At 46.9% G+C, this 26,857-nt stretch overlaps 2 protein-coding genes across 4 annotated transcripts in view; one reads left to right on the top strand and one right to left on the bottom strand.

Annotated features, from left to right (window-relative positions):
- RCE1 (Ras converting CAAX endopeptidase 1) overlaps positions 1 to 26,857 on the bottom strand; it is a 433,314-nt gene that overhangs the window by 27,456 nt on the left and 379,001 nt on the right. The gene's annotated exons all lie outside the window — the stretch shown is intronic.
- On the top strand, positions 1,662 to 25,097 carry LOC142255091 (acylphosphatase-2-like). 2 transcript variants are annotated; one of them, XM_075326538.1, is made up of 5 exons: positions 1,662 to 1,773; positions 6,691 to 6,706; positions 7,924 to 8,050; positions 24,431 to 24,540; positions 24,825 to 25,097. In XM_075326538.1, the coding sequence occupies exons 1-5, from the start codon at positions 1,719 to 1,721 to the stop codon at positions 24,937 to 24,939; spliced, it is 423 nt and encodes a 140-aa protein (XP_075182653.1). In that variant the 5' UTR covers positions 1,662 to 1,718; the 3' UTR covers positions 24,940 to 25,097. The 2 variants fall into 2 exon arrangements, with proteins under 2 accessions (XP_075182653.1, XP_075182654.1); XM_075326539.1 differs by lacking the exon at positions 7,924 to 8,050 and having other exon boundaries at positions 6,691 to 6,707; positions 24,825 to 25,095.

Genomic DNA, 26,857 nt, shown 5'->3' on the forward strand with positions numbered 1-26,857 from the left:
TGTGCCCCTCCAATCTCCACAGGGCTGCCCGTGTCCTTCCCCAGCCTCCCCAGGGCTGCTTGTGCCCTTCCAGGGTTGCCTGTGCCCCTCCAGAGTCCCCAGGCCTGCCTGTGCTCCTCCAGCGTTCCTAGGGCTACCTGTGCCCTTCCAGCTTCCTCAGGGCTGCCTGTGTCCCCCCAGCCTCCCCAGGGCTGCCTGTGCCCCTCTAGGGCTTCCTGTGCCCCTCCAGAGTTCCCAAGCCTGCCTGTGCCCCTCCAGACTCCCCATGGCTGCCTCTGCCCTCCAGCCTCCCCAGGGCTTCTTGTGCCCCTCCAGCCTCCCCAGGGCTGCCTGTGCCCCTCCAGCCTCCCCAGGGCTGCCTGTGCCCCTCCAGACTCCGCAGTGTTATCTGTGTCCCTCCAACCTCCCCAGGGCTGCCTTTGTCCCCTCCAGCCTCCCCATGGCTGACTGTGCCCCTCCAGCCTCCCCATGTTGCCTGTACTCCCCTGACTGTCTGTGCCCCCCTGAGATGTACAGTATATACCCCCAGTGATGTATTTTCCCCCCCAGTGCTGTATATACCACCAGCAATGTATGTGCCTCCCCCAACTATGTGTGTCTGTGTCTCCTCCAGTGATGTATATACCCTCAGTGATGTATGTGCCTCTCCAGTGCTGTATATACCACTAGCGATATGTGTGCCTGCCACAACTATGTCTGTGTCTTCTCCAGTGATATATATACCCCCAGTGATATCTGTACTCCCTTGATGTCTATCCTCAGCCTTCCCAGTCATGTCTATGCTCCCCAGTGATGTATATTACTCTCAGCCCTCTCCTGTGATGTATAAGCCCCCAGCCTCTCCTGTGATGTATATGCTCCCAGCCTCTCCTGTGATGTTTATACCCCTGCATCTCCTCTGATGTGTATGCCCCTAGCATCTCCTGTGATGTATATGTCACCAGCCCTTCCTTTGATGTGTATGCCCCCTGACCCTTCCAGTGATATATTCCCCCAGCTTCTCCTGTAACGTCTATTCCCTCATCCCCTCCTATAATGTTTATGACCCATACTCTCCTGTGATGTATATGCCCTAAGCCCCTCCTGTGATGTATATGCCCCAAGCCCCTTCTGTGAAGTATATGTCCCCTGCGTCTCCTGTGATGCATATGCCCTCAGCATCTCCTTTGTGATTTATATACAGCAGTCCCAGCCGACGCAAACCTGGAACAGCAGTTGAGAAGCAACAAGATCAATATCGCTTAATATCACGGCCGCACCAAAAACAAGGAGCTCCGGCCGTAACAGTGAGTTAATTGTATAGTAGGGTCATTTTCAAGTTGATAATTTTGTGCAGCCCTCGAAGGATGGTAGAAATTTTTAAATGGCCCCCGGGAGGTAAAAGGTTCCCCACTCCTGCTTTAAAGGAACACTAAACTTTACTTTTAATTTTGATTAATTGTTGAAAAAATGCTATATATCTAAAAATACTTTTACAACAAACATATGTTTTTTGGAACTTATGTAGATGAACATAGGAGCATAGGTTAGAGGGCATAGGGGACCTGAAAGGTTGCCTTTAAATTCTGTCCTAGCACCTGCTCTGTAATAGGGGCGTTGATGTGTGCTATTTATGTGTGGCTATTGCTCTGCACTGAATTTAGTAACAGGCAAACCATTTTGGCCAGCGACACGACCAAGCATTAAACCCCTAATGGTCACAGCTACAGGTCTGCACCATGACTTCTCCAGGGCTGTGGTCTGTCGACTATGAAGTTTATGGAGATGTGCAGGGTAAGAAAGTAGTTTGGCTTTGAAATAATAAATATATATATATATATATATATATATATATATATATATATATACATAATATATATAAAATAAAAAAATAAAAAAAATATTTAAAAATAAATAAATACATTTTATATATATATATATATATATATATATATATATATATATATATATACACTGTATATATATATATATATTTTTTTTGTACATATATATAATTTATATATTATATATATATATATATATATATATATATATATATAATATATATATGTATATATATATTCTATATAATTTATATAATTATATATATATTATTTTTTTATTTATTTTTATTTATTTTTTATTTATTTATTTTTTACTCTGCACTGCAAATAAATGTTTCAATTGCAAAATACTGTATATCTGGGCGTCTGAATTCGGCCATAACGTTCTGCATTTGTATTGTTAATATACATGTGTGCGGGTGACGGATGCAACAGATGCAATCTATCCATAGAGTCGGCATTTAAACACAGATAGTTAAATTTAATAAAGGGCCATTAAAACTGGACTATAAAATGTATTTTAAAAGTAATAACAATCCGAGATGCATCCAGACAGGTCTATAAATATTTGGACATAGACCAACTTACAGTTACTTTAGCTCTCCATCACTGCAGCTGTAGGAATTACAACCCTTTCCATACATTCCTTCCCACCCATCTTCGGAGATTAAAGCGGGCTTTACACGCTGCGACATCGCTAATGCGGAGTCGTTGGGGTCACGGAATTTGTGACGCACATCCGGCCGCATTAGCAATGGCGTTGCGTGTGACACCGATAAGCGATTTTGCATCGTTGCAAAAACGTGCAAAATCGCTAATCGGCGACATGGGGGTCCATTCTTAAAAATCGTTACTGCAGCAGTAACGAAGTTGTTCCTCGTTCCTGCGGCAGCACACATCGCTATGTGTGACACCGCAGGAACGAGGAAACTCTCCTTACCTGCCTCCCGGCCGCTATGCGGAAGGAAGGAGGTGGGCGGGATGTTACGTCCCGCTCAGCTCCGCCCCTCTGCTGCTATTGGGTGGCGGTTCAGTGACGCTTCAGTGACGTCGCTGTGACGCCGCACGGACCGCCCCCTTAGAAAGCGACGTCGCCGGACAGGTAAGTATGTGTGACGGCTGTTGTGCGACACGGGCAGCGATTTGCCCGTGTCGCGCAACAGATGGGGGCGGGTACCCACACTAGCGATATCGGGACCGATATCGCAGTGTGTAAAGTAGCCTTTAGTCTACAAACTAACAATCATAAATTAAATTGGAACTTTTATTACAGTGTTGCAAATGCAAATCAGTGACTGCGTGGAAACTGGAACCCATACACATTACTAGATCATATAAACGCAGGCAATGTGATATAATAACAAAAAACCTTATACTGATCTGATATACTGTATCCACCATCGTTTCATACACTAGAGATGTGATTAGCTGCAGCGGTCATGTGTGCTGAGGCTGAGAGCACTTCATTTCCTCAACCAAGTATACAAATAACATCTGGCATGGTGGAGGACATAATGGGTTGGCCTAGGTTTTTTCATTATTTTATAACATTGCCTGCCTTTTTAATCCAAATTTTTAACTATCTCAAAAAAGCATCTTTAAGGTATGTGCGCACAGTACCTCTTGGTTGCGGATCTTTGGTAGCGTATACTCGTCTTCGTGTGCATGAATGTCACGGGTGTGTCACGCTTGACAGACCATCCTGTTTTTTTCCGGCTGTAGAAGGTCGCACCGCTTGGCTACACAAGCTGCTTTCTGTCTTTCCCTTTTTCCCTGATTGGGATTAATCCCTTCCTCTTTAGGACCCTGCTGACTTCCTGACCTTTTCAGCTGTTAATCATCAGCACTTCCCTTTGTGTCTGTAAACACCCTCAATTCCCCTTGCTCTTTGCTGGTGATAGGTTTAAAAATTCTTTACAAGTCTCTAGTGTAAGCAGTCTGCTTGTATTCATCTGGAGAAACTTTGTTGTTGTTGCAGTTCTTCTCCCTGAGTCATAAAATACGCAGCATATTCATGGTCCGTATTTGATACATATTATTTGTCCAGGGTGACTCTGGTGCCTAGCTGTACTCAATTGTCTGTTTTCAGTCATCTAGAGATAAGTTGTTTACTTTCCCCTTTGTGTGCTTCCTGTGTCTTCTTTAGAGCTTAGTGGGGTTGACTAAGCCCTCATCCCATCCGTTGTTTACCTGGAGCCTGTTTCAGGATTAGCCAGGGTCAGGTATCCTGCTCAGCGCATTGGTGTGGAACCCATCTAGGCTGGTCAGGGAAGTCAGAGGCCAGTGGTTGGTTTTGTCAGGGGTCACCATCTCTCGCTTCCCTAGACACAAGGTTTCCTTTCCCTTTCACCGTTTGCTTGGTACTTCCCTGTACCTAGCGTGACAATGAGCTTTTCTAAAAATCTTTTTCATAACACGTCTACTGTAATAAGCAGTGGATATTCCATCCCGAAAAAATTCAGACAATAAATCTGCTCCGTATATATCTGTTAATGTCGCCGAGGGGCGTTGAGCGTGCGAAAGTGGACCAACTGGGCCATACACTAGATTCCCCTGAAGGAGCTAACCTGGAGCTAACCCCTATACAGGGATTGTCAGGTGCAGCTCCAGAGGGCCTAAATGCACGACTGCCAGAACCAGTGGAGATCGACTCTGATGGACGGGTTAGCCTCTTAATGTTTGGTGCGGATGTGCTTGGATGTGGCAGCATGAAGGTGGTAACTCGGACTTGGCAGCACGGAGGTTGTTGTTCGGAGGTGGCAACACAGTGGTGATGGCTCAAACGTGACAGCACAGAGGTGATGGCTCAGACGTGACAGCACAGAGGTGATGGCTCAGACGTGACAGCACAGAGGTGATGGCTCAGACGTGACAGCACAGAGGTGATGGCTCAGACGTGACAGCACAGAGGTGATGGCTCAGACGTGACAGCACAGAGGTGATGGCTCAGACGTGACAGCACAGAGGTGATGGCTCAGACGTGACAGCACAGAGGTGATGGCTCAGACGTGACAGCACAGAGGTGATGGCTCAGACGTGACAGCACAGAGGTGATGGCTCAGACGTGACAGCACAGAGGTGATGGCTCAGACGTGACAGCACAGAGGTGATGGCTCAGACGTGACAGCACAGAGGTGATGGCTCAGACGTGACAGCACAGAGGTGATGGCTCAGACGTGACAGCACAGAGGTGATGGCTCAGACGTGACAGCACAGAGGTGATGGCTCAGACGTGACAGCACAGAGGTGATGGCTCAGACGTGACAGCACAGAGGTGATGGCTCAGACGTGACAGCACAGAGGTGATGGCTCAGACGTGACAGCACAGAGGTGATGGCTCAGACGTGACAGAACAGAGGTGATGGCTCAGACGTGACAGCACAGAGGTGATGGCTCAGACGTGACAGCACAGAGGGGATGGCTCAGACGTGACAGCACAGAGGTGATGGCTCAGACGTGACAGCACAGAGGTGATGGCTCAGACGTGACAGCACAGAGGTGAGGGCTCAGACGTGACAGCACAGAGGTGAGGGCTCAGACGTGACAGCACAGAGGTGAGGGCTCAGACGTGACAGCACAGAGGTGATGGCTCAGACGTAACAGCACAGAGATGATGGCTCAGACGTGACAGCACAGAGGTGATGGCTCAGACGTGACAGCACGGAGGTGGTGGCTCAGACGTGACCGCACAGAGGTGATGGCTCAGACGTGACAGCACGGAGGTGGTGGCTCAGACGTGACAGCACAGAGGTGGTGGCTCAGACGTGACAGCACAGAGGGGATGGCTCAGACGTGACAGCACAGAGGTGATGGCTCAGACGTGACAGCACAGAGGTGATGACTCAGACGTGACAGCACAGAGGTGATGGCTCAGACGTGACAGCACAGAGGTGATGGCTCAGACGTGACAGCACAGAGATGGCTCAGACGTGACAGCACAGAGGTGATGGCTCAGACGTGACAGCACAGAGGTGATGGCTTAGACGTGACAACACAGAGGTGATGGCTCAGACGTGACAGCACAGAGGTGATGGCTCAGACGTGACAGCACAGAGGTGATGGCTCAGACGTGACAGCACAGAGGCGATGGCTCAGACGTGACAGCACAGAGGTGATGGCTCAGACGTGACAGCACAGAGGTGATGGCTCAAACGTGTCAGCACAGAGGTGATGGCTCAGACGTGACAGCACAGAGGCGATGGCTCAGACGTGACCGCACAGAGGTGATGGCTCAGACATGACAGCACAGAGGTGATGGGTCACACGTGACAGCACAAAGGTGATGGCTCAGACGTGACAGCACAAAGGTGATGGCTCAGACATGGCCAGTTTTCTGACACTGGTCACTACATTGCGACTCAAAATCCTTTAGTAATCCAGATTTCATGATGCCTTGCACACTGTTACGCTAGCGGGAGTGGACCCACTGTGCCACGGACCGGCTTACCCTCAAAGGGCATGACTATGTATCTATTGGGTGGTCTTCACCAGTGCCTCTGATGGTCAGGATGGACTGGGCTGCTAGTAGACAACAGGTACCACTCCAGGTCAGGTTATATTTCAGGAATACAATGCATACCTCTATATGTCCCAGGAACTTAGTCATCTTCTCCTCTTTTCCTCGGTGCCATTTGTTTGGCCATTAGACAACTGTCTGCAGCCTTCCTCCTCTACCCTTTCTGCAGTAAGACAAAGCCATTAACCAACCCCTCAAAAAATTGAACTGATTAACTAGACGTTAACCCCTGTGTAATTAATTTTTAGTGCTTTCAATAGAAGATACTAATGTTGCATAATTTCTAAAGAAAAATATAGGCATAAAAACTACACAATGTGTCACAATAATGTTTCTTGTTATTTCTTCCAGGGGTATTCTTCCGCAAGGTACAGTACGAATGCTTTGATATCGGTTGATCACTGTTGCCTGCATTTTTGCATTTGCAGTGTGCTTACATTTTTTTGGGGGGTGGGGGGGGGGTGGGAGATGGAGTTGAGGGGACTAGGAAATATAATGATTTAGGACCATCATAGATGCTTTTCTGATTTCATAGAAATATTCATAGACATAAATATTATAATATTTTTTTAGTTTCCAAAACATATTCGACAGTGTTTTTCTGTTCAGACAAGAAGCAGGCATACATGGATATTGTCTGGCCAGGAGCCTGCCCATTGATTGCAAACAACATTTGTTATTTTGCCCACCCAAAAAAGTAATTTTCCTTACAATTTCATTCAAGACCATGTTGCAAAAAATGAGTACACCCCAATGAAAGTCTTAGGAGCAAGGCTAAAATTTAGACCAAGAATTGAACCCCATTAATCAGGTGTCCAGCAGACAGGCGACTATAAAAGGTGATTACTTAACAAAGGAAAACCTCTTCCCATTTCATGCTGTCAGCAATGGCACCACGTGGAAGAGAAATGTCACAAGACATGAGAAAGAAAATAATTTCTTTACACAAGAAAGGTAAAGGCTACAAGAACATCAGCAGATAGTGAAGCAAAAGTGATATAAAAATGTAACAACGATCGAAATGCAACCATTCATAAGACCTGTAGGTGTTTAACACCTAAACAAGATCATCTTTTGATGAAAAGGGTGAAGAAAATCCACATGCAAGTTTACTGCAGTTTGCTAAAGAAGAAAAAAGCCAAACCAAGGTGTTTCCCATGACGCAATACGGCATACACTGTAGAGGAATGGCATGCATGGGTGTTGCTAATGAAGGAAGCCTCTCTTAAAGCCATGCACAAAAAACCTGTCTACAATTTGCTAGGACAAATGCTGAAAAATATGAACATTACTGGGACTCTATGCTCTGGAGTGATGAGACCAAGGTAAATCTTTTTGGAGCGGATGGCTTCAAAACTATATGGTGTTTCAAAGATAAATGGTTGAGCATTACAGTGAAGCATGGTGGTGGCAGTGTCCTTACGTGGAGCTGCTAGTGTCGGGCAGCTACATGTCATTGATAGTGTCATGAATTCACAGATGTTCTGCTCTATAATGGAAGTAGATGCTACCATCACTCCATGCCCTTGGTAGACGTGCACTTTTCCTACATGACAATGATCCAAACACATCTGTTGTATTTCGGAAGAACTGGGTGAAAGTGATTCAGTGGCCAAGTGTCTTCTTATCGGAACCTAACCGAACACCTACGGGGACGTCTGAAGAGACAAGTTGTCATCACTCTCCATTCACCATCCACTCTCTAAAAGAGGTTGTTCTTGAAGAATGGAAAAAGATAGATGTTGCAATATGTCGCCAACTTGTTCAGTCCAGGCCTAGAAGATTTTTGTTTACAAACTTTTTCAGACTTTTCTGATTTTTTTTGTTTGAGTTTTGCAACAAAACTCCCCAACAGTTTACATGTAGTGGTGAGCGAGCACTACCATGCTCGGGTGCTTGGTACTCATTACGGCTATGTGCGCACTTACCGGATTTTGCCGCGGATTTTTCGCGGATTTGCTGCATGTTTCGCTGCAGAAAATGTTCATAACATCTCTGCAGTGAATCACCAGCAAATCCTATGGAGAAAAAAAATCCTGTGCGCACTGGGCGGAATTTGACAGCTGCATGTTTTGCTGCGGGAATCCCGCAGCAAAAACAAGTGCATGTCACTTCTTTTCCGCACGTCGCTGCGGGATTTCACTCCATTGACTCCAATGTTAATCATGAAATCCCGCAGGGAATAACGCAGGCAGCAAATTCTGTGCGGTTCACTTTGTTTTCCTGCGTTATTCCCTGCCGTATTTCGCGGTTTACCTCCGGTAATGTACATCGCTGCCTGCGGTTTTGCAGGGAAGTGATGTCATTATGACAGGATGAGGAAGCAAAGCAGAGAGTAAACACACACACATCACAGACACAAACACACATCACAGACACAGACACATCACAGACACAGACACATCACAGACACAGACACATCACAGACATAGAACACAGACACAGACACATAGAACACACATAGAAAGAAAACGGAAATATAGAAAACAAAGCACGTGGGCTCCGCTGCATATTTACCGTCCAGCCGAGGTAAGCACACAGCGGCGGCCCGGTATCCTCAGGCCGGGGAGGGAGAGGGGCAGGGTTAATGTCCCCCGCCTCACTCCCCCTCCCGCAGCCGAGAATATCAGCCGCAGCTGCCCCGGCACTGTCGCATACATTATGCGGCAGCACCGGCGTGTCCTCGGCTCTTCTTGCCGCCGTGTAGCAGTGGCAGCAAGGTAATACAAGGGGTTAATGGTGGGGGATCACCGCCATTAACTCCAGGCTTGATCATGGCAGCGTCTATGTGACAGCTGACATGATCAACCCGTAAGTAAAGTGAAAAAAACACAGACACCGAAAAATCCTTTATTTTAAATAAAACCAACAAGCCTCGTTCACCCTTTTATTAACCCCTCCCGCACCAAAGCTCCGGCGTAATCCACACAGCTCCGGCATAATCCACAGGTCCTGCGCTGCTGACATCCAGCCGCGACTGTCACAGACACAGGCTGAATGCAGCAGACAGCAGAGGTAATTACCGGTCATTTCCCACGGCCGGTAATGTGAACCCTGGGAAATGCAGCGATCTGTCCTCTATCTATCCCTCTATCTATCTATCTGTCTGTCTATCTATCTATCCCTCTATCTATTCTTCTGTCTATCTATCTATCCCTCTATCTATCCCTCTATCTATTCTTCTGTCTATCTATCTATCCCTCTATCTATCCCTCTATCTATCTATCTGTCTGTCTATCTATCTATCCCTCTATCTATTCTTCTGTCTATCTATCTACTATCTCAGGATTAAATTACTTTTTTTTTTTTTTTCAATGTGCTTTATTGCATTGAATGCAATAAAGCACATCCCAACCCGCACGCGGCAAAACCGCGGCAATACCGCGAATAATACCGCGGTAAAACCGCAGCAAACCGCGGCAAACCGCATGCGGTTTTCGGGTGCGGTTTCCCCGCGGTTTTTTACCGCGGGTGCGGTAATCTTTGAGAGCATGCGGAATTTTCTCAAGAAAATTCCATTTCCCAGTGCGCACAGAGCCTTAGAGCAGTTGGATGGATGTTCGGATAGGCGCGATTCCAGCACTCGAATATAATTGAAGTCAATGGGTGAAAAATGCTTGAGTTCCCCCAATGACTTCCACAGTACTCGAGTAAAGCCCATCTGACCATACAGCTGCTCTTAACAAGTACAGTAGTGCCCGCTCATCACTAGTTACGAGAAGAGAGTACCCGAGCATGGTAGTGCCCGCTCATCACTAATTACAAGTATCGAGCACCCGAGCATGGTAGTGCCCGCTCATCACTAGTTACGATTACTGAGCACCCGAGCATGGTAGTGCCCACTCATCACTAGTTACGAGTACTGAGCACCTGAGCATGGTAGTGCCCACTCATCACTAGTTCCGAGTACCAAGCACCCGAGCATGGTAGTGCCCGCTTATCACTAGTTACGAGTACTGAGCACCCGAGCATGGTAGTGCTCGCTCATCACTAGATACGAGTACTGAGCACCCGAGCATGGTAGTGCCCGCTCATCACTAGTTATGAGTACCGAACACCCGAGCATGGTAGCGCCCGCTCATCACTAGTTACGAGTACCAAGCACCCGAGCATGGTAGTGCCCGCTTATCACTAGTTATGAGTATTGAGCACCCGAGCATGGTAGTGCCCGCTCATCTCTAGTTACGAGTACTGAGCACCCGAGCAAGGTAGTGCCCGCTCAACACTAGTTACGAGTACCAAGCACCCGAGCAAGGTAGTGCCCGCTCAACACTAGTTACGAGTACCAAGCACCCGAGCAAGGTAGTGCTCGCTCATCACTAGTTACGAGTACCAAGCACCCGAGCAAGGTAGTGCCCGCTCAACACTAGTTACGAGTACCAAGCACCCGAGCATGGTAGTGCCCGCTTATAACTAGTTACGAGTACCAAGCACCCGAGCATGGTAGTGCCCGCTTATCACTAGTTACGAGTACTGAGCACCCAAGCATGGTAGTGCCCGCTTATCACTAGTTATGAGTACTGAGCACCCAAGCATGGTAGTGCTCGCTCATTACTAGTTACAGCACAGTTCATATTGATATGGTTTTCCAAACTCCATTTACATGCTACAGACATGACGGCACAGTGCACATTTTCACTATAGTTTTTAAAATAAATTCTGAGCTAATTACAGATAACACAGCTCACATGAATACAGCCTCACTCTGCTAGGTTTCATATAATAAAAAGAGATTAGTATAAATCTGAAAAACATGACACTCTGGACTTGCAGCTGTCATCATCTCATGTTGCAGATGAAATGGAATGTTTAGCAAATATTTAAGGACGTCTGTTGCCCCCAAAATGCCTCTTTGATTAAGTATACAGCACTTTAAGGGAACTTCACCTCTTTGAGAATCATACCAGCACTGTACCTGTAACTAGTGAAGATAACTTTTAATCCATCCAAAAAAGAGAGCGTTGGAGCATCTATGATTTGGCCATGAGCTGGGTGCACTATTATGCCCCCTCAATGATTATATGTCACCCGTAGTGTGTAACAGATGACCAGGGAATATAGGGTAACCTATGTAGACCCTAAAGCTGGGGTCCCTGAGCTCACCATCACACCTGGAGGTAACCTTGAAGGTAGGGAGGTCCGGGCCCCCGACCTGGCCCTGACTTCTGTCCTGGCCCGGATGACAAGTCCTCACCGCACCTACCACCCAGGGGACTGACCAGGACCAGAGTCAAAACAGAGTAAAACACGAGTGCGCGCACCGGTCTTCCTCTTAAAGGGCATGTGTGCTATTTGAAGGAAATGCCTCTCAACCTATGGCAGAGAGAGGCACTATGTGGTTACGGCACCCTCCTGATTTCAGGAATAGCAGAAAGAACCAGGAGGTCAAAGTGCATTTATATTTATAAGTGAAAATTTTGCGCTTCTTTGTATGCGCTTAGTATTAATAGTAATGTGAATCTACAAGACTATGAACAATGTACTATAAAATTGTCACTAGTGTGTCACTTCCGCAGGTTACCTCTGAGGGATCTGGGATCAGGATGTCTCAATGATTAAGTGGTTGCAGGTCCTCTGTTGAGCTCACTTGACTGTTATCTTGTGGTGGAGTGCATTAACTTTCATTTGATGCTGAAAGAATTAAGTATCCTTTCTCTTAAGGCTGAGATTACTCATCGCCCTAATCACAGCTGTAACATCTTATCATCACTCCCTTCTGCTATATTTACCCACTCCTGGCTTCCCTCCATGCCAGTTATAGATCCTCTATACCAGTGCTCCCCAACTCCACTTCTCAAGGCCCACCAACAGTGCATGTTTTCAGGATTTCCTTAGAATTGCACAAGTGATGGAATCATCACCTTACAGATGATTAAATTATCATATGTGCAAAACTAAGAAAATCCAAAAAACATGCACTGTTGGTGGGCCTTGAGGACTGGAGTTGGGGAACACTGCTCTATACTGACCATTTTGAAGGAGACTGTCTCTGAATAAGCTGAGGTGTTCATTACTGTTGCAGCTGAGAAGTTTCCTGCTGGAGAAGCTGTGGAGTGCTATTTGGTGTGTATTTCCCCATCCATTTGTCTTACCTTCCTCGTGTTGTTTTATTTTAGAAGCAAAACTAGTGTCTTGCTGGCCTACACTCTAGTTAGGGTGAATTTAGGGCCAAAGAGGGCCTAGGCACGTGATGGCGCACGGAGGAAGGACCTGTCTAGGGATGTTAGGGAATGCAGGCATCAGAGTATCAGGAGGTGACCCCGCTCCCCTCTCCCTATTGCTGGGGAATTCTGTTGTACCTCTTCCTTGCTCTTCCCTTTGCGTTGCGCTCCTCGCCGGGTGACCTCCTGCACCTGGTGTGACAAAAATGTCTCAAAACCACACAGTAAGGATGTCCTTATAGATGTTAACACACCATAGAACAAATGAATGGGAATAACATGGGAGTTCCCCAAATCTCAGGAATAAAGGTGTAATAGTCTATAGATGGTTCACACCCAGTGTGAAACTACAACAAGTTCTTTCCTGCTTTAATTAATACTAGTGAATAGTCTGCATTGGCTTAAACACCTAGGTCCATTGCTCATTATCATTTCCACCTTTAAATATGTGGGCTAATGGTTTCCTGTCCAATAAATCTTTTCTGGTGCCAATAATATACTGGTGCACCCAGTGCTAACTGCAAATTGATAATTTACAGCTCACAATAAAATGCATCATGGGAACGTAACCTAAGGCAAACTACATGTAAGGCCCCTTTTACACGTCAGTGATTCTGGGCCGTTTGTGCTTTTTTTTAAACGTACCAGAATCACTGACATACGCAGACACATTATAATGAATGGGTCTGCTCACACGTCAGTGATTTTTCACTGCACGTGTCTCCATGCGGCGTACCCGCGTGTCCGTGATTGCCGCACGGAGACATGTCCATTTTTTTCTGGCATCACTGATGTCCCACGGACCACGCAGTGGTGTGATCCGTGAAACACGTGCCAGAAAAACACGTGCATATAAAATAAAAATCATTTTTACTCACCCGGCGTCCAGCGATGTCCTCTGCAGCCCGTGCAGCTTGCTGCTTCAGAGCCAGCTCATTACTGTCGTGCATATTCATGAATGCACGACACAGCCAACCCGGAAGCAGCTGCTGCGGGTGTCAGCGCCGGCCGGATGGTGCACCGCGGGAGCGATCAGCACCATGGACAGCGGGAGCGGGCGCAGGTGAGTTAATCTCTATGTGCAATCACGGGCCACGGAGAACGGAGCCTGGATTGCACTTAGGCAACCCACGTGTGCCGTGAATCACGGCACATGGAGGGACATGTGCGTGTTTTACACGTCAGTGAAGAACGTCTGTGTTTTTCACTGACGTGTGAAATGGGCCTTATAGTAAGAAAACACAAACATCTCACCTAGATGTCCAGCATGCACAAAGTAACGTGACCATATTGATGTTTGGCGCAAAATATTAAGATATAAAAAGATAAGCCTATCTGGCATTGCTCCGTCTGAAAAAGTCCCGTCTATTAAAATCCAAAATTAATTAACCTGTATTGTAAATAATGTGAGGAGCAATAAAAACAAATCAAAATGTCACAACTGGTTTTATCCATTCAAAAATTGAATAAAAAAAAAAACCAAAACAATCAAAATGTATGTTCCTGAAATAGGTAAAGATTAAAACATCAGCTCATCACACAAAGAGCAACCCAATTGATGAAATAATAAAAACATTATTTATGGGTCTTAGAAAATGGCAACACAAAACTATTTTTTTGTTTGCAATTTACCCCACAAAAAATCATCACTTAATGTCACGCTGGTTACAGGGAAGTATCAAGCGAGCGGCGAAAGGGAAGGGGGAGATGGTGACCCCTGATCAAACTCGCAGCTGGTCCCCGGGGTCCCTCACCACCCTAGATAGGTTCTTGTTACATCTCCACCTGCGACGACTACTCTGGTCACCAGGCGCCGCCGTATTCCCTACTGGTGGTAGGAGAAACGTCAGTACTAGTTGCTCTGGTGGTTGCAGTCTCCGCGCACCCACCAAGCTTGGTATGGCTAGGACTTGCACTGGCTGAATGTGGTGGTGTATGCCTTCGAGCTGATGTATCAACTCCCACTCCAGCCTATGGGAAGGCACCACACCCTTTTTATATCTTCAGCATCTGCTGGTCTTTGCCAGATATAGTTAAGTGTACTCTTAAGTCTTGTGCGCACGTTGCGTAAATACATGCAGTTACGTTGCGCTTTGTAGCGCAGCGTAACTGCATGCGTCCTGCGTCCCCTGCACAGTCTATGGAGATTGTGCAGGGGCCGTGCGCACGTGGCGTTTTAGAGCGCAGCGCTTCGGCTACTGCCGAAGCGCTGCGTTCTAAGAAGTGACATGTCACTACTTCCGTGCGCTTTGCCGGCAGCCCCTGCTCTGTCTATGGCAGGAGCTGCAGGCAGAGCGCATGGAATCGGCTTTTTTTTTTTTTTTTCACTACGGACATTTCTGCAGCGATTTAAAGCGCACGTGTGCTCTTCAGATCGCTGCAGAAATTTCTGCAGTGACTGTACGCAACGTGCGCACATAGCCTTACTGCTGTGTCTCTGGTTCCCCCTTGCTAGTTTTATGCTTAGTTCCATCAGTTTTGACCTCGGCCTGTTTTCCTGACATTCCTCCTCCCTTTTGACGCTGTACCGTCCCTGACATTTCGGTTTTGACCTCGGCCTGTTTTCTGGACATCCCTCCTGCCTTCTGACTTTGTAACTTGCGGACATCCTGGTTTTGACCCTGCCTGGCAACTTCCCTGTCCCTGGACTGCAAACTTTCCATAGGCAGCGATCTCCTGGACCTTGCTGTAAATCTAGATCCCTGTATAAGGGTTTCAGGATACCTCGGGATCCTGCTTAGTGGGCGGCTTGCCCTTGTCGGTTCGCGTTAACCAATTTGTGTCTGTGGTCCCGGATTGCCGTTACAGTTCCACACCTAAAGTATGTGCCTAGCCGGATACCTGACCCTAGGTATCTCTAGTGCTGGACTCTAAATAGGGAAACGGTGGGATGAGCGCTTCATCAACCCAACTAAACATTAAAGGAAGACTCAAGGGGGACACATGGAGGAAAATGCATGAACTACTCATCCATAGATAAAACAAATAATGTGGAGGAGCCGTCTTACCCTTATATCAGCTGCTGGATTCAGTTTTCAACTGGTGGGACCCACTCATAATTTAGGAAAAAGCAATCCAAAAAAGCTTAAAGTGAAAAAAGGCAGAGGCAAATCCAGCGGTATTCCTCAATGACCAGAAGATGTGAGTAAAATCATGTAATTTTATTGAAAAAATATTAAAAAATCCAGCAAGAGTAGCAGTGACAAAACGGGAGATTTTGCATCGCCAGACTCACTGATAGGATATGACGTTACCGACAGCAGTGTCCTGTGGGAATTCTACGTGGAGGCCTCACTATATGGACAATTGGATATCGGCACTATATAGAGGGACTCTGTTTAACCTTACCTCACTCCTGGAAAAAGCGCTACACAGTGCGAAACGTGCGTCGGAGAGGGTGTGGGACGCTTACTTGTATTTTGTGATATCCCGTAGGTATAAGAGTTGGTACTTTGTTGATACTATATTTTTATGAATTTTGCACTTTATAAAACTTTTGTGTTGCCATATACATATTTATAACTATATTTATATTAGCATTGTCTCTTATACAGGGTAATATTGATAACATTAATAATCATCTGAAGATTATGGTGTTCCCAACATTATGGTTAGATTGATAATTTTAACCCCTTCTGTGGGGCTTGCTTCCTTGAGACATCCTGTCTATGTTTTTATATTTTATAATCAATAAAGATTTTTTTTATATTGACCTTTTCTTCTTGCTGGTGATTTAAAACGGGAGATGTACTACGTCATGATTAACTTTATATGTATGTTTTTCCCCGCGGATTTTTTGTAAAGGAGGCTGGTTCTTGACGTCACTGTGACGGAGTGTATATAGATCTTGTATTCCTCGTGTTTCCAGCAGATTTGATGTACTTTTTCCTGTATGTCCTGAGGAAGGGAGCAGAGACTCCAGAAACGCGTTGACCTGAATATGTAATAAAAAGTAACATTAATCTTACAATCGGTCATAGTGGTCATTGGCGTGGCTTTGAAAGCCCTACTTCACCACTCTCCGTTAAAACGGGAGATTAGTCAGAGACTAGTTTAGGCATACAAGCCTTCGTCCTGTCAGACATTCAGCAAGCTTCAGATACGATATTACAGATGAGTGCAAGCCACCTGCTTGCAACCAGAGCTAGAATGAACTGAATAATATCACTAGCGCCAGTGCAGGAAAGATGGGAGTATTTAAGCACAAGGGCAATTTTTTGTAAAGGAGGCTGGTTCTTGATGTCACTGTGACGGAGTGTATATAGATCTTGTATTCCTCGTGTTTCCAGTAGATTTGATGTACTTTTTCCTGTATGTCCTGAGGAAGGGAGCAGAGACTCCAGAAACGCGTTGACCTGAATATGTAATAAAAAGTAACATTAATCTTACAATCGGTCATAGTGGTCATTGGCGCGGCTTTGAAAGCCCTACTTCACCACTCTCCGTTAAAACGGGAGATTAGTCAGAGACTAGTTTAGGCATACAAGCCTTCGTCCTGTCAGACATTCAGCAAGCTTCAGATACGATATTACAGATGAGTGCAAGCCACCTGCTTGCAACCAGAGCTAGAATGAACTGAATAATATCACTAGCGCCAGTGCAGGAAAGATGGGAGTATTTAAGCACAAGGGCAATACTCATGATCAGCAGCTGGATGGAAGAAGAGCTCCACAGGATCCTAAAGAGGAAGAGATGAAAGCTACCTAGTACAATGAATGCTAACAGCAGGAACAATAGAAAGTCGGGGAGTATTCTGTGCAGCCAAATGCTGTGACCTTCTATTGCCAGAAACCACATAACACTCGTGACCGTTGTCATACTGACTTGGAAAATTACTGGCCATAATAATTTTAACTTTTCTTTTTCAACATTTCACTGGAATTTTTTATTTTGTTTTCTGTTTTTCAGTACACTGTATGGTAAAGTGATATGGGTCTGAATATCATAGTTTTCGTCTGGGGTCTGAAATAGCCGTGCTGTACAATTATCACCCTGTGACGTGCTCTGCGAGGCTGACATTCCTGCAAACAGCTGAAATATTTTTTTGGGAAGCTGAATATCATGACTAAGATCATGTTTTCGATTGTCTGTCAGTCGGGTGTTGCTTGGGTGTAGTGGGGTGTAACATGCTAATAGCAGCTATAACAACCGGAATGAGAACTATCCATTGTTTACCGCGCTGCCTGGAAATCTGCCACAAAAGAGCCCGAAGTTTATGTTACAAAGTGACTTTTATTTAAGAACCAAACAGCTTTATTTTTAAACAGTTGAGAATTTCTAGTTACCTAGTAAATAGCTCAGAAGATGCCGACATAATTCCGGCGTTAAGCTGCGTCCCACCGAGCCAAAAACACAACCGTTTTATGTAAGGATTCGGCAGATAAAAGAAAGTAGATGAAAAAGAAACATTTTAATTCTCTGCTGGAATCAATACAAAGAAAAGTGGGAGAAATAACAAGAACTACAAGAACCATAGTGACACCGGAGATTAGCGCTTACTACGGCAGCTGCAGCTTCTATGTAAATCATATTGTGTATTTAAAGGGATTGTACAGGACCTGAAGATATTGTTTCCTTTTTTTTTCCCAGAAACAGTGCTATACGTTCTGTGTTCTATTCTTTGCTTAGGCTGCTTTCACACCTCGGGTTTTAGCAGAGCCGGCCAATCCGGCTCTAAAACCTATGTGTTAGGGCCAGGTGGACGGGTAGACCCAGGAGGTGGATCCACTGGGCCGAACACCTCACTGAAGGCAAGGGGTCCGGTAGCCGGAGCACTACAGGTAGCAGGACAGTCCGTGCAAAAGAGTGGAAAGCAGAAGTCCCTGGGACCACGGAGTCACTGATGGTAGTCCGGGTGGCGGAGCTCATGTTCGGAGGCCGAGATGTTGTCAGGCAGAGTCCGGAACCGATGGAGCGAGAGGATGGATCACCACAGGGATCAAAGATGGTACGGACTGACGGGATGGCAGATAGTCAGCGTTCGGGGTTCGGGAATCAGCAGGACCGGATGGCGAGGCAGGAGCGGCTCTAGAAGAGAGATAGGTGAGTATATCACAGAGACAAGGAGACCTGACTCCTAGCTTAGGACACACGAAGAACAGGCCCCGCCCACTTGGACATTAAACCCCTTTATACCCTGTACCTGTGTGTTCAATATCCTGTCTGTGGACGCTGGCCCTTTAAGAAAGGGTCAATGACCGCGCGCGCGCCCTAATGCGCATGCGTGAGGCCCGGGTGCCAGAAGCCAGGGCAGGGAGCGGCGAACAGGAGGCAGGGGAGCCGGGCTGGAGCGAAGCTGCCGGCGGACACTGGGAGCGGGGACCGGGACGCCTGGGGATCATAGGTGAGGAGGCCTGGAGGCTGTGGAGCGGGGGACGCCGGACAGAGGAGCCGGGGAGCGAGCCAGGGAAGCCGGGGAGCGTGGCAGGGGAGCCGGGGAGCTGGACAGGGGACCCGGGGAGCGTGACACTATGCAACGAATGCGGCGACAAAACCGCATCCTTTGCATACGTTTTTAACATGCGGCCCGTCCGATTTTTGCAGCTTGCGTCAGGCTACTGAGCATGCGCAATGGAAAAAAACGCATGCGGCAGCCGGATGCGTTTTTGCCGCAGGACGCCACATGCGGTATCCATAGGCATGCATTGCAAATCACGCTGCATTGGCCGGATGCGACGCAGTGCGGTTTTTTTTTTGCCGGACAAAAAAATCATGCCAGGCAACGTTCCATCCGGCCGCCGCATTGGCTAAATCTGCCGCATGCGGCAAAAAACGGACGGAACGCAAGCCCATGTGGCACAATACGGCACTGATGTAAGTCTATGCAAAAAAAAACGCAACCGGCAGAAAAAAAAAAACGGTTGCGTTTTTTTGGCAAAGCACCGGATTGTGCCGCACAGGAAAAACCGGATGTGTGAAAGCAGCCTTAGGGGCACTTTGCACGCTGCGACATCGCAGGCCGATGCTGCGATGCCGAGCGCGATAGTACCCGCCCCCGTCGCAGCAGCGATATCCTTGTGATAGCTGCCGTAGCGAACATTATCGCTACAGCAGCTTCACATGGACTCACCTGTCCTGCGACCGTCGCTCTGGCCGGCGACCCGCCTCCTTATTAAGGGGGCGGGTCATGCAGCGTCACTGCGATGTCACACGGCAGGCGGCCAATAGGAGCGGAGGGGCGGAGATGAGCGGGATGTAAACATCCCGCCCACCTCCTTCCTTCCGCATATCCTACGGAAGCCGCAGTGACGCCGGTAGGAGATGTTCCTCGCTCCTGCGACTTCACACACAGCGATGTGTGCTGCCGCAGGAGCGAGAAACAACATCGGACCGTCGCGTCAACGTAATCATGGATTACGCCGACGCTGCACCGTTGATACGATTACGACGCTTTTGCGCTCGTTAATCGTATCATCAAGCCTTTACACACTACGATGTCGCATGCGATGCCGGAAGTACGTCATTTTCAATTTGACCCCACCGACATCGCACCTGCGATGTCGTAGTGTGCAAAGCCCGCCTTAGCCTCATTACATTTTTGGTAAACAGTAGAATGATGTTCTTTACCAAAAAGCTCTATCTTGGTCTCATCTGTCCACAAGACAGATTTTGGTTACTCATGTACATTTTGGCAAACTGCCATTTAGCTTTTTTATGTCTGTGTCAGCAGTGGGGTCCTCCAGGGTCTCCTCCATAGCCCAAAAAAGAGAATTTGTCCGGTAATTCCATAAAATCTTCAATTTATTATAGATTCATAAAATCCATATTAATGGTCAAGGGAGGCAGTCCTAGTTAACGCGTTTCGACCTGTTGTGGTCTTAAGGCCACTTTACACGTTGGGGTCACGGATTCCGTGACGCACATCCGGCCTCGTTAGCGATGTCGATGCGTGTGAAACGTACGAGCGACCGCTAACGAGCAAAAATACTCACCTTATCGTTGCTCGTTGACACGCTCCTCCATTCCCAAATATTGTTGCTGCTGCAAGTACGATGTTGTTTGTCGTTCCTGCGGCAGCACACATCGCTGTGTGTGACACTGCAGGAACGAGGAACCTCTCCTTACCTGCAGCCGCCGGCAATGAGGAAGGAAGGAAGTGGGCGGGATGTTATGTGCCGCTCATCTCCACCCTTCCGCTTCTATTGGGCGGCCGCTTAATGACATCGCGGTGAGGCCAAACGAACCACCCCCTTAGAAAGGAGGCGGTTCGCCAGTCACAGCGACGTCACTAGGCAGGTAAGTAGTGTGACGGGTCCGAGCGATGTTGTGCGCCACGGGGAGCGATTTGCCCGTGACGCACAACCGATGGGGGCAGGTACATACGCTAGCGATATCGCAGCATGTAAAGCGGTCTTTAGTCGGGATGTGCATCTCTGTAATGAGGAGGGGTGCCGTGTAATGACATCAACACCGTATATAAGGGGTGCTTAATTATTAGGCAACTTCCTTTCCTTTGACAAAATGGGTCAGAAGATAGATTTGATGGGCTCTGAAAAGTCCAAAATTGTGAGCTGTCTTGCAGAGGGATGCAGCAGTCTTGAAATTGCCAAACTTTTGAAGCATGATCACCGAACAATCAAGCGTTTCATTGAAAATAGCCAACAGGGTCGCAAGAAGCGTGCTGGGCATAAAGTGCAAAATAACTGCCCATGAATTGAGCAAAGTCAAGCGTGAAGCTGCCAAGATGCCATTTGCCACCAGTTTGTCCATATTTCAGAGCTGCAACGTAACTGGTATATCAAAAAGCACAAGGTGTGCCATACTCAGGGACATGGCCAAGGTAAGGAAGGCTGAAAAACCACCACCTCTGACCAAGAAACATAAGATAAAACGTCAAGACTGGGCCAAGAAATATCTTAAGACTGATTTTTCACAGGTTTTATGGACTGATGAAATGAGAGTGACTCTTGATGGGCAGATGGATGGGCCAGAGGCTGGATCAGTAAAGGGCAGAGAGCTCCACTCCGACTCAGATGCCAGCAAGGTGGAGGTGGGCACTGGTATGGGCTGGGATCATCAAAGATCAACTTGTGGGACCTTTTCAGGTTGAGGATGGAGTGAAGCTCAACTCCCAGACCTACTGCCAGTTTCTGGAAGACAACTTCTTCAAGCAGTGGTACAGGAAGAAGTCGGTATCGTTCAAGAAACACATGATTTTGATGCAGGACAATGCTCCATCACATGCATCCAACTACTCCACAGCGTAGCTGGCCAGTAAAGGTCTAAAAGATGAAAAAATAATGACATGGCCCCCTTGTTCCCCTGATCTGAACCCCATAGAGAACCTGTGGTTCCTCATAAAATGTGAGATCTACAGGGAGGGAAAACAGTCCACCTCTGGGAACAGTGTCTGGAGGCTGTGGTGGCTGCTGCATACAATGTGGATCGTAAACAGATCAAGCAATGACAGAATCTATGGATGGTCGGCTGCTGAGTGTCATCAGAAAGAAAGGTGGCTATATTGGTCACTAATTTTTTGGGGTTTTGTTTTTGCATGTCAGAAATGTTTATTTCTAAATTTCGTGCAGTTATATTGGTTTACCTGGTGAAAATAAACAAGTGAGATGGGAATATATTTGGTTTTTATTAAGTTGCCTAATAATTCTGCACAGTAATAGTCACCTGCACAAATCGATGTCCTCCTAAGATAGCCAAACCTAAAAAAAAACCCACTCCAACTGCCAAAAATATTAATCTTTGATATTTATGAGTCTTTTGGGTTGATTGAGAACATAGTTGTTGATCAATAATAAAAAAAATCTCTAAACAATTTGCCTAATAATTCTGCACACAGTGTAAATATAAGCCTTACTCCAAAAATAAACCCTAGTTAGTCAGCGCCTCCAGCGCTAGGTTATGTCACGTGACGCTAAATTATGTCACTAACATCACCGATACATAACCTAACGCTGGAGGCAATGGAATAAACATAATGTAGCTCACAAATTGTCTTGCCGCTTCCTCCCACCATGGCAGGGTAAAATCTGCTAACCTGCTTCCGAGTCCCACCTCCTGAGTATTGTCACTGGCTCCTGCCTCCTGACCGCTACTGCGCTATGATGTTTGCTTGATTGCCGATCCCGAGTCCCACCTCCTGAATACTGCCTCCTGGGTCCCACATCCTGGCCGCTACTGCGCTATTGTGTGGGCTTGACTGCCGCTCCAGGGTCCCAACTCCTGCCTCCCAAGTGCCACTTCTTGGATCCCGCCTCCGCGCTGTACCTGCTCGCTCCCGCAGAAGCAGCCACGTGTGACGTCACAGCCACCTTTCCCGAGTCCTGCTGCAGACTCTTCGCCTTCTGCCCCCTCCCGACCCCCAGAAAAATGCTCAAATTCCCCATTGAGTTCCATTATACTCGGTACATGAGTTGGGCCCCGTCCCAGTGTCCAACTTCTCATTACTAGAAACCGAGCACCCGAGCATGGTAGTGCCCACTCATTATGAGTACTAAGCACCCGAGCATGGTAGTGCCCGCTCATCACTAGTTACGAGTACCGAGCACCCGAGCATGGTAGTGCCCGCTCATCACTAGTTACGAGTACTGAGCACCCGAGCATGGTAGTGCCTGCTCATCACTAGCTACAAGTACTGAGCACCTGAGCATGGTAGTGCTCGCTCATCACTAGTTACGAGTACTGAGCACCTGAGCATGGTAGTGCCCGCTCATCACTAGTTACGAGTACTGATCACCTGAGCATGGTAGTGCTCGCTCATCACTAGTTACGAGTACCAAGCACCCGAGCATGGTAGTGCCCGCTCAACACTAGTTACGAGTACCGAGCACCTGAGCATGATAGTGCCCGCTCATCACTAGTTACGAGTACAGAGCACCCGAGCATGGTAGTGCCCACTCATCACTAGTTACGAGTACTGAGCACCTAAGCATGGTAGTGCCCGCTCATTACTAGTTACGAGTACTGAGCACCCGAGCATGGTAGTGCCCGCTCATCACTAGTTACGAGTACCAAGCACCCGAGCATGGTAGTGCCCGCTTATCACTAGTTACGAGTACAGAGCACCCGAGCATGGTAGTGCTCGCTCATCACTAGTTACGAGTACTGAGCACCCGAGCATGGTAGTGCCCGCTCATCACTAGTTACCAGTACTGAGCACCTGAGCATGGTAGTGCCCGCTCATCACTAGTTACGAGTACTGAGCACCCGAGCATGGTAGTGCCCGCTCATCACTAGTTACGAGTACTGAGCACCCGAGCATGGTAGTGCCCACTCATCACTAGTTACGAGTACTGAGCACCTAAGCATGGTAGTGCCCGCTCATCACTAGTTACGAGTACCGAGCACCCGAGCATGGTAGTGCCCGCTCATCACTAGTTACGAGTACCAAGCACACGAGCATGGTAGTGCCAGCTTATCACTAGTTACGAGTACAGAGCACCCGAGCATGGTAGTGCTCGCTCATCACTAGTTACGAGTACTGAGCACCCGAGCATGGTAGTGCCCGCTCATCACTAGTTACCAGTACTGAGCACCTGAGCATGGTAGTGCCCGCTCATCACTAGTTACGAGTACTGAGCACCCGAGCATGGTAGTACCTGCTCATCACTAGTTACGAGTACAGAGCACCTGAGCATGGTAGTGCTCGCTCATCACTAGTTACGAGTACTGAGCACCTGAGCATGGTAGTGCCCGCTCATCACTAGTTACGAGTACAGAGCACCTGAGCATGGTAGTGCCCGCTCATCACTAGTTACGAGTACAGAGCACCTGAGCATGGTAGTGCCCACTCATCACTAGTTACGAGTACAGAGCACCTGAGCATGGTAGTGCCCGCTCATCACTAGTTACGAGTACCAAGCACCTGAGCATGGTAGTGCCCACTCATCACTAGTTACGAGTACCGAGCACCTGAGCATGGTAGTGCCCGCTCATTACTAAACATAACCCATCTTATTCTGTCTCTTTACCTGTAGTATACAGAAGAACAGGCCAAACGTGTCGCTGTGGTCGGATGGGTGAAAAATACTGCATATGGAACAGTCACTGGGCAAGTCCAGGGATCAAAGGAAAAAGTGGATGTAATGTGAGTTCAGCTCATTTTATTATGTGCCATATTTTGTAAATTATTACACAGACAGAACAAAGAAATCTTTACTAATTTGTCTATTTCTTATTGGTTTTATTTAATCCCATATTGTGGAGCAGTGTACACAGCTTATGTATTATCATTACAAGCCATTTCAAAGTAACTGGAGTTTAATAAGAACCAGTTAACAATAAATACAGAATATCGGGTCTATTTTGATTATATGAGTGTTTTACGTTATTTTTTTTATTTATTTTTTTATTTTTATTTTTTTTGTCCAGGAAAAATTGGCTCATCAATGTTGGCAGTCCAATGTCCCGGATTGACAAGGCCGTTTTCTCGAATGAAAGGCAGATCCAAGATCTGGGATATTCAAGCTTCAAAACAAAGTACTAAAGTGCAACAAAGAGATTATCACTTGGATACATTGTTACTTTTCATAACATTGTTAAAAGTGTTCTCATCTGTTATTCCTTCCATTGACAAAGCTGAAATTGTAAACACTGAATGAAAAACGTTCCTTTAAATTCTATAGGTTTTTTTTATTAAATAAATGTTAATAGAATAAAAGAATCCTGTTTTATATTCTATCATTCATATTCTCATAGACGTTAACTCTTTCCTGGTAATCTGTCAGCAGGTTTTTGCCCTAATTCTCGTAAGCACAGTTACCAACTTAACTTTTCATTTTTTCTGGACAGTTTATCAAAAAATCACAGACAGACAATATTTTCTACGGACACATTGTAAAACTTCAATAATTGGCTATAAGTGATCCATGTCTACAGGCCATAATTCTGATATGAAGACTTCAGCTGCATTCACTATGAACTGTAAAAATATGAGAAATAGTCAAAATAATTTGTATAAATTGCTTCAGATTCAAACAAATCAATAACGCCTTACATTTTTGTTAAGGACAGGGAAAAAGGTGCCCTATTTTTATGGTCTGCCCTTAACTTTCTGGACAGTTGGCAACCAAGCTCATGAGCACTGTATAAACCTGCCCTCACCACTGATTGGCAGCTTTCTGCCTATGCACAGATGAAAGCGGTGGAGGGTGAGTATAAGGTCTCCTTCACACATCTGTTTAAAAAACCTTCTGTGGCATGGTCTGTTTTGTCCATCCATGTGTACATGTGTGTCATCTCTGTGTCATCCTTGTGTACATGTGTCATCCGTGTGTCATCCATGTGTCATCCGTGTGTCATCCATGTGTCATCCATGTGTATGTGTGTCATCCGTTTGTGTCATCTATGCATCATCCGTGTGTACGTGTCTCATCCTTGTCATCCATGTGTACTTTTGTGTCATCTGTTTACATGTGTGTTATCTGTGTCATCTGTGTGTATGTGTTATCCATGTGTGTCATCCATACGTCATCCGTGTGTTATCTATGTCATCCGTGTGTGTCATCCATGTGTCATCTATGTGTATGTGTTATGCGTGTGTGTCATCCATGTGTATCCGTGTGTACATGTGTGTCATCCTTGTGTACATTTGTGTCATCCTTGTGTCATCCGTGTGAGTTATCCATGTGTCAATCACGTGTGTCATCCATGTATATGTCTGTGTCATCCGCGTGTCTTCCATATGTCATCCGTGTGAATGTGTGTGTCATCCGCATGTCATCCATGTTTTTCCAGTGTGGTTAAAGGAAGAATGAAATGACAAATCTTCTCCTATATTTGCAATGTTAAACACGGACGGCACATGGATGTCATCTGTACGCTGTACGTGTTTTTCACGGACTCATTGACTTGCATGGGTCCATGTGTCCGTGCTGCCGGTTATAAATGGCCATTTTTCCATGTGGATCAGAAGAACACACGGTTCTTGGAAGAACACGGATGTGTGAAGATCATGAAGATCACCATAGATTTTAATGAGGATCCATGTGAATGTGTCTCCGGTGATTGTGAAAACGGACACCACATGTACCGGAAACACGGACGTGTGAAGGGGGCCTAAGACAGGCGGCAGGGGACTTACATTTAGGCCAGGGCTACACGGGGGAACTACTGCGATCCTCGCATGACACTCGGCTTACGCTGACAGCACAGCAGGAGCTGAGTGTCATGCGAGTGTCACTGCAACTGAGGTCCGATCATGCGATCGGGGTGCGGGTCGGCTCTAAGGAGGCACGGGCCGGCTCTGAGAAGGGGTGGGCCGGCTCTGAGGAGGGACGGGCCGGCTCTGAGGAGGGGAGGGTCGGCTCTGAGGAGGGGAGGGCCGGCTCTGAGGAGGGGAGGGCCGGCTCTGAGGAGGGGAGGGCCGGCTCTGAGGAGGGGAGGGTCGGCTCTGAGGAGGGGCG

Source organism: Anomaloglossus baeobatrachus, chromosome 10, assembly GCF_048569485.1.
Source record: "Anomaloglossus baeobatrachus isolate aAnoBae1 chromosome 10, aAnoBae1.hap1, whole genome shotgun sequence".
Taxonomy (NCBI): domain Eukaryota; kingdom Metazoa; phylum Chordata; class Amphibia; order Anura; family Aromobatidae; genus Anomaloglossus; species Anomaloglossus baeobatrachus.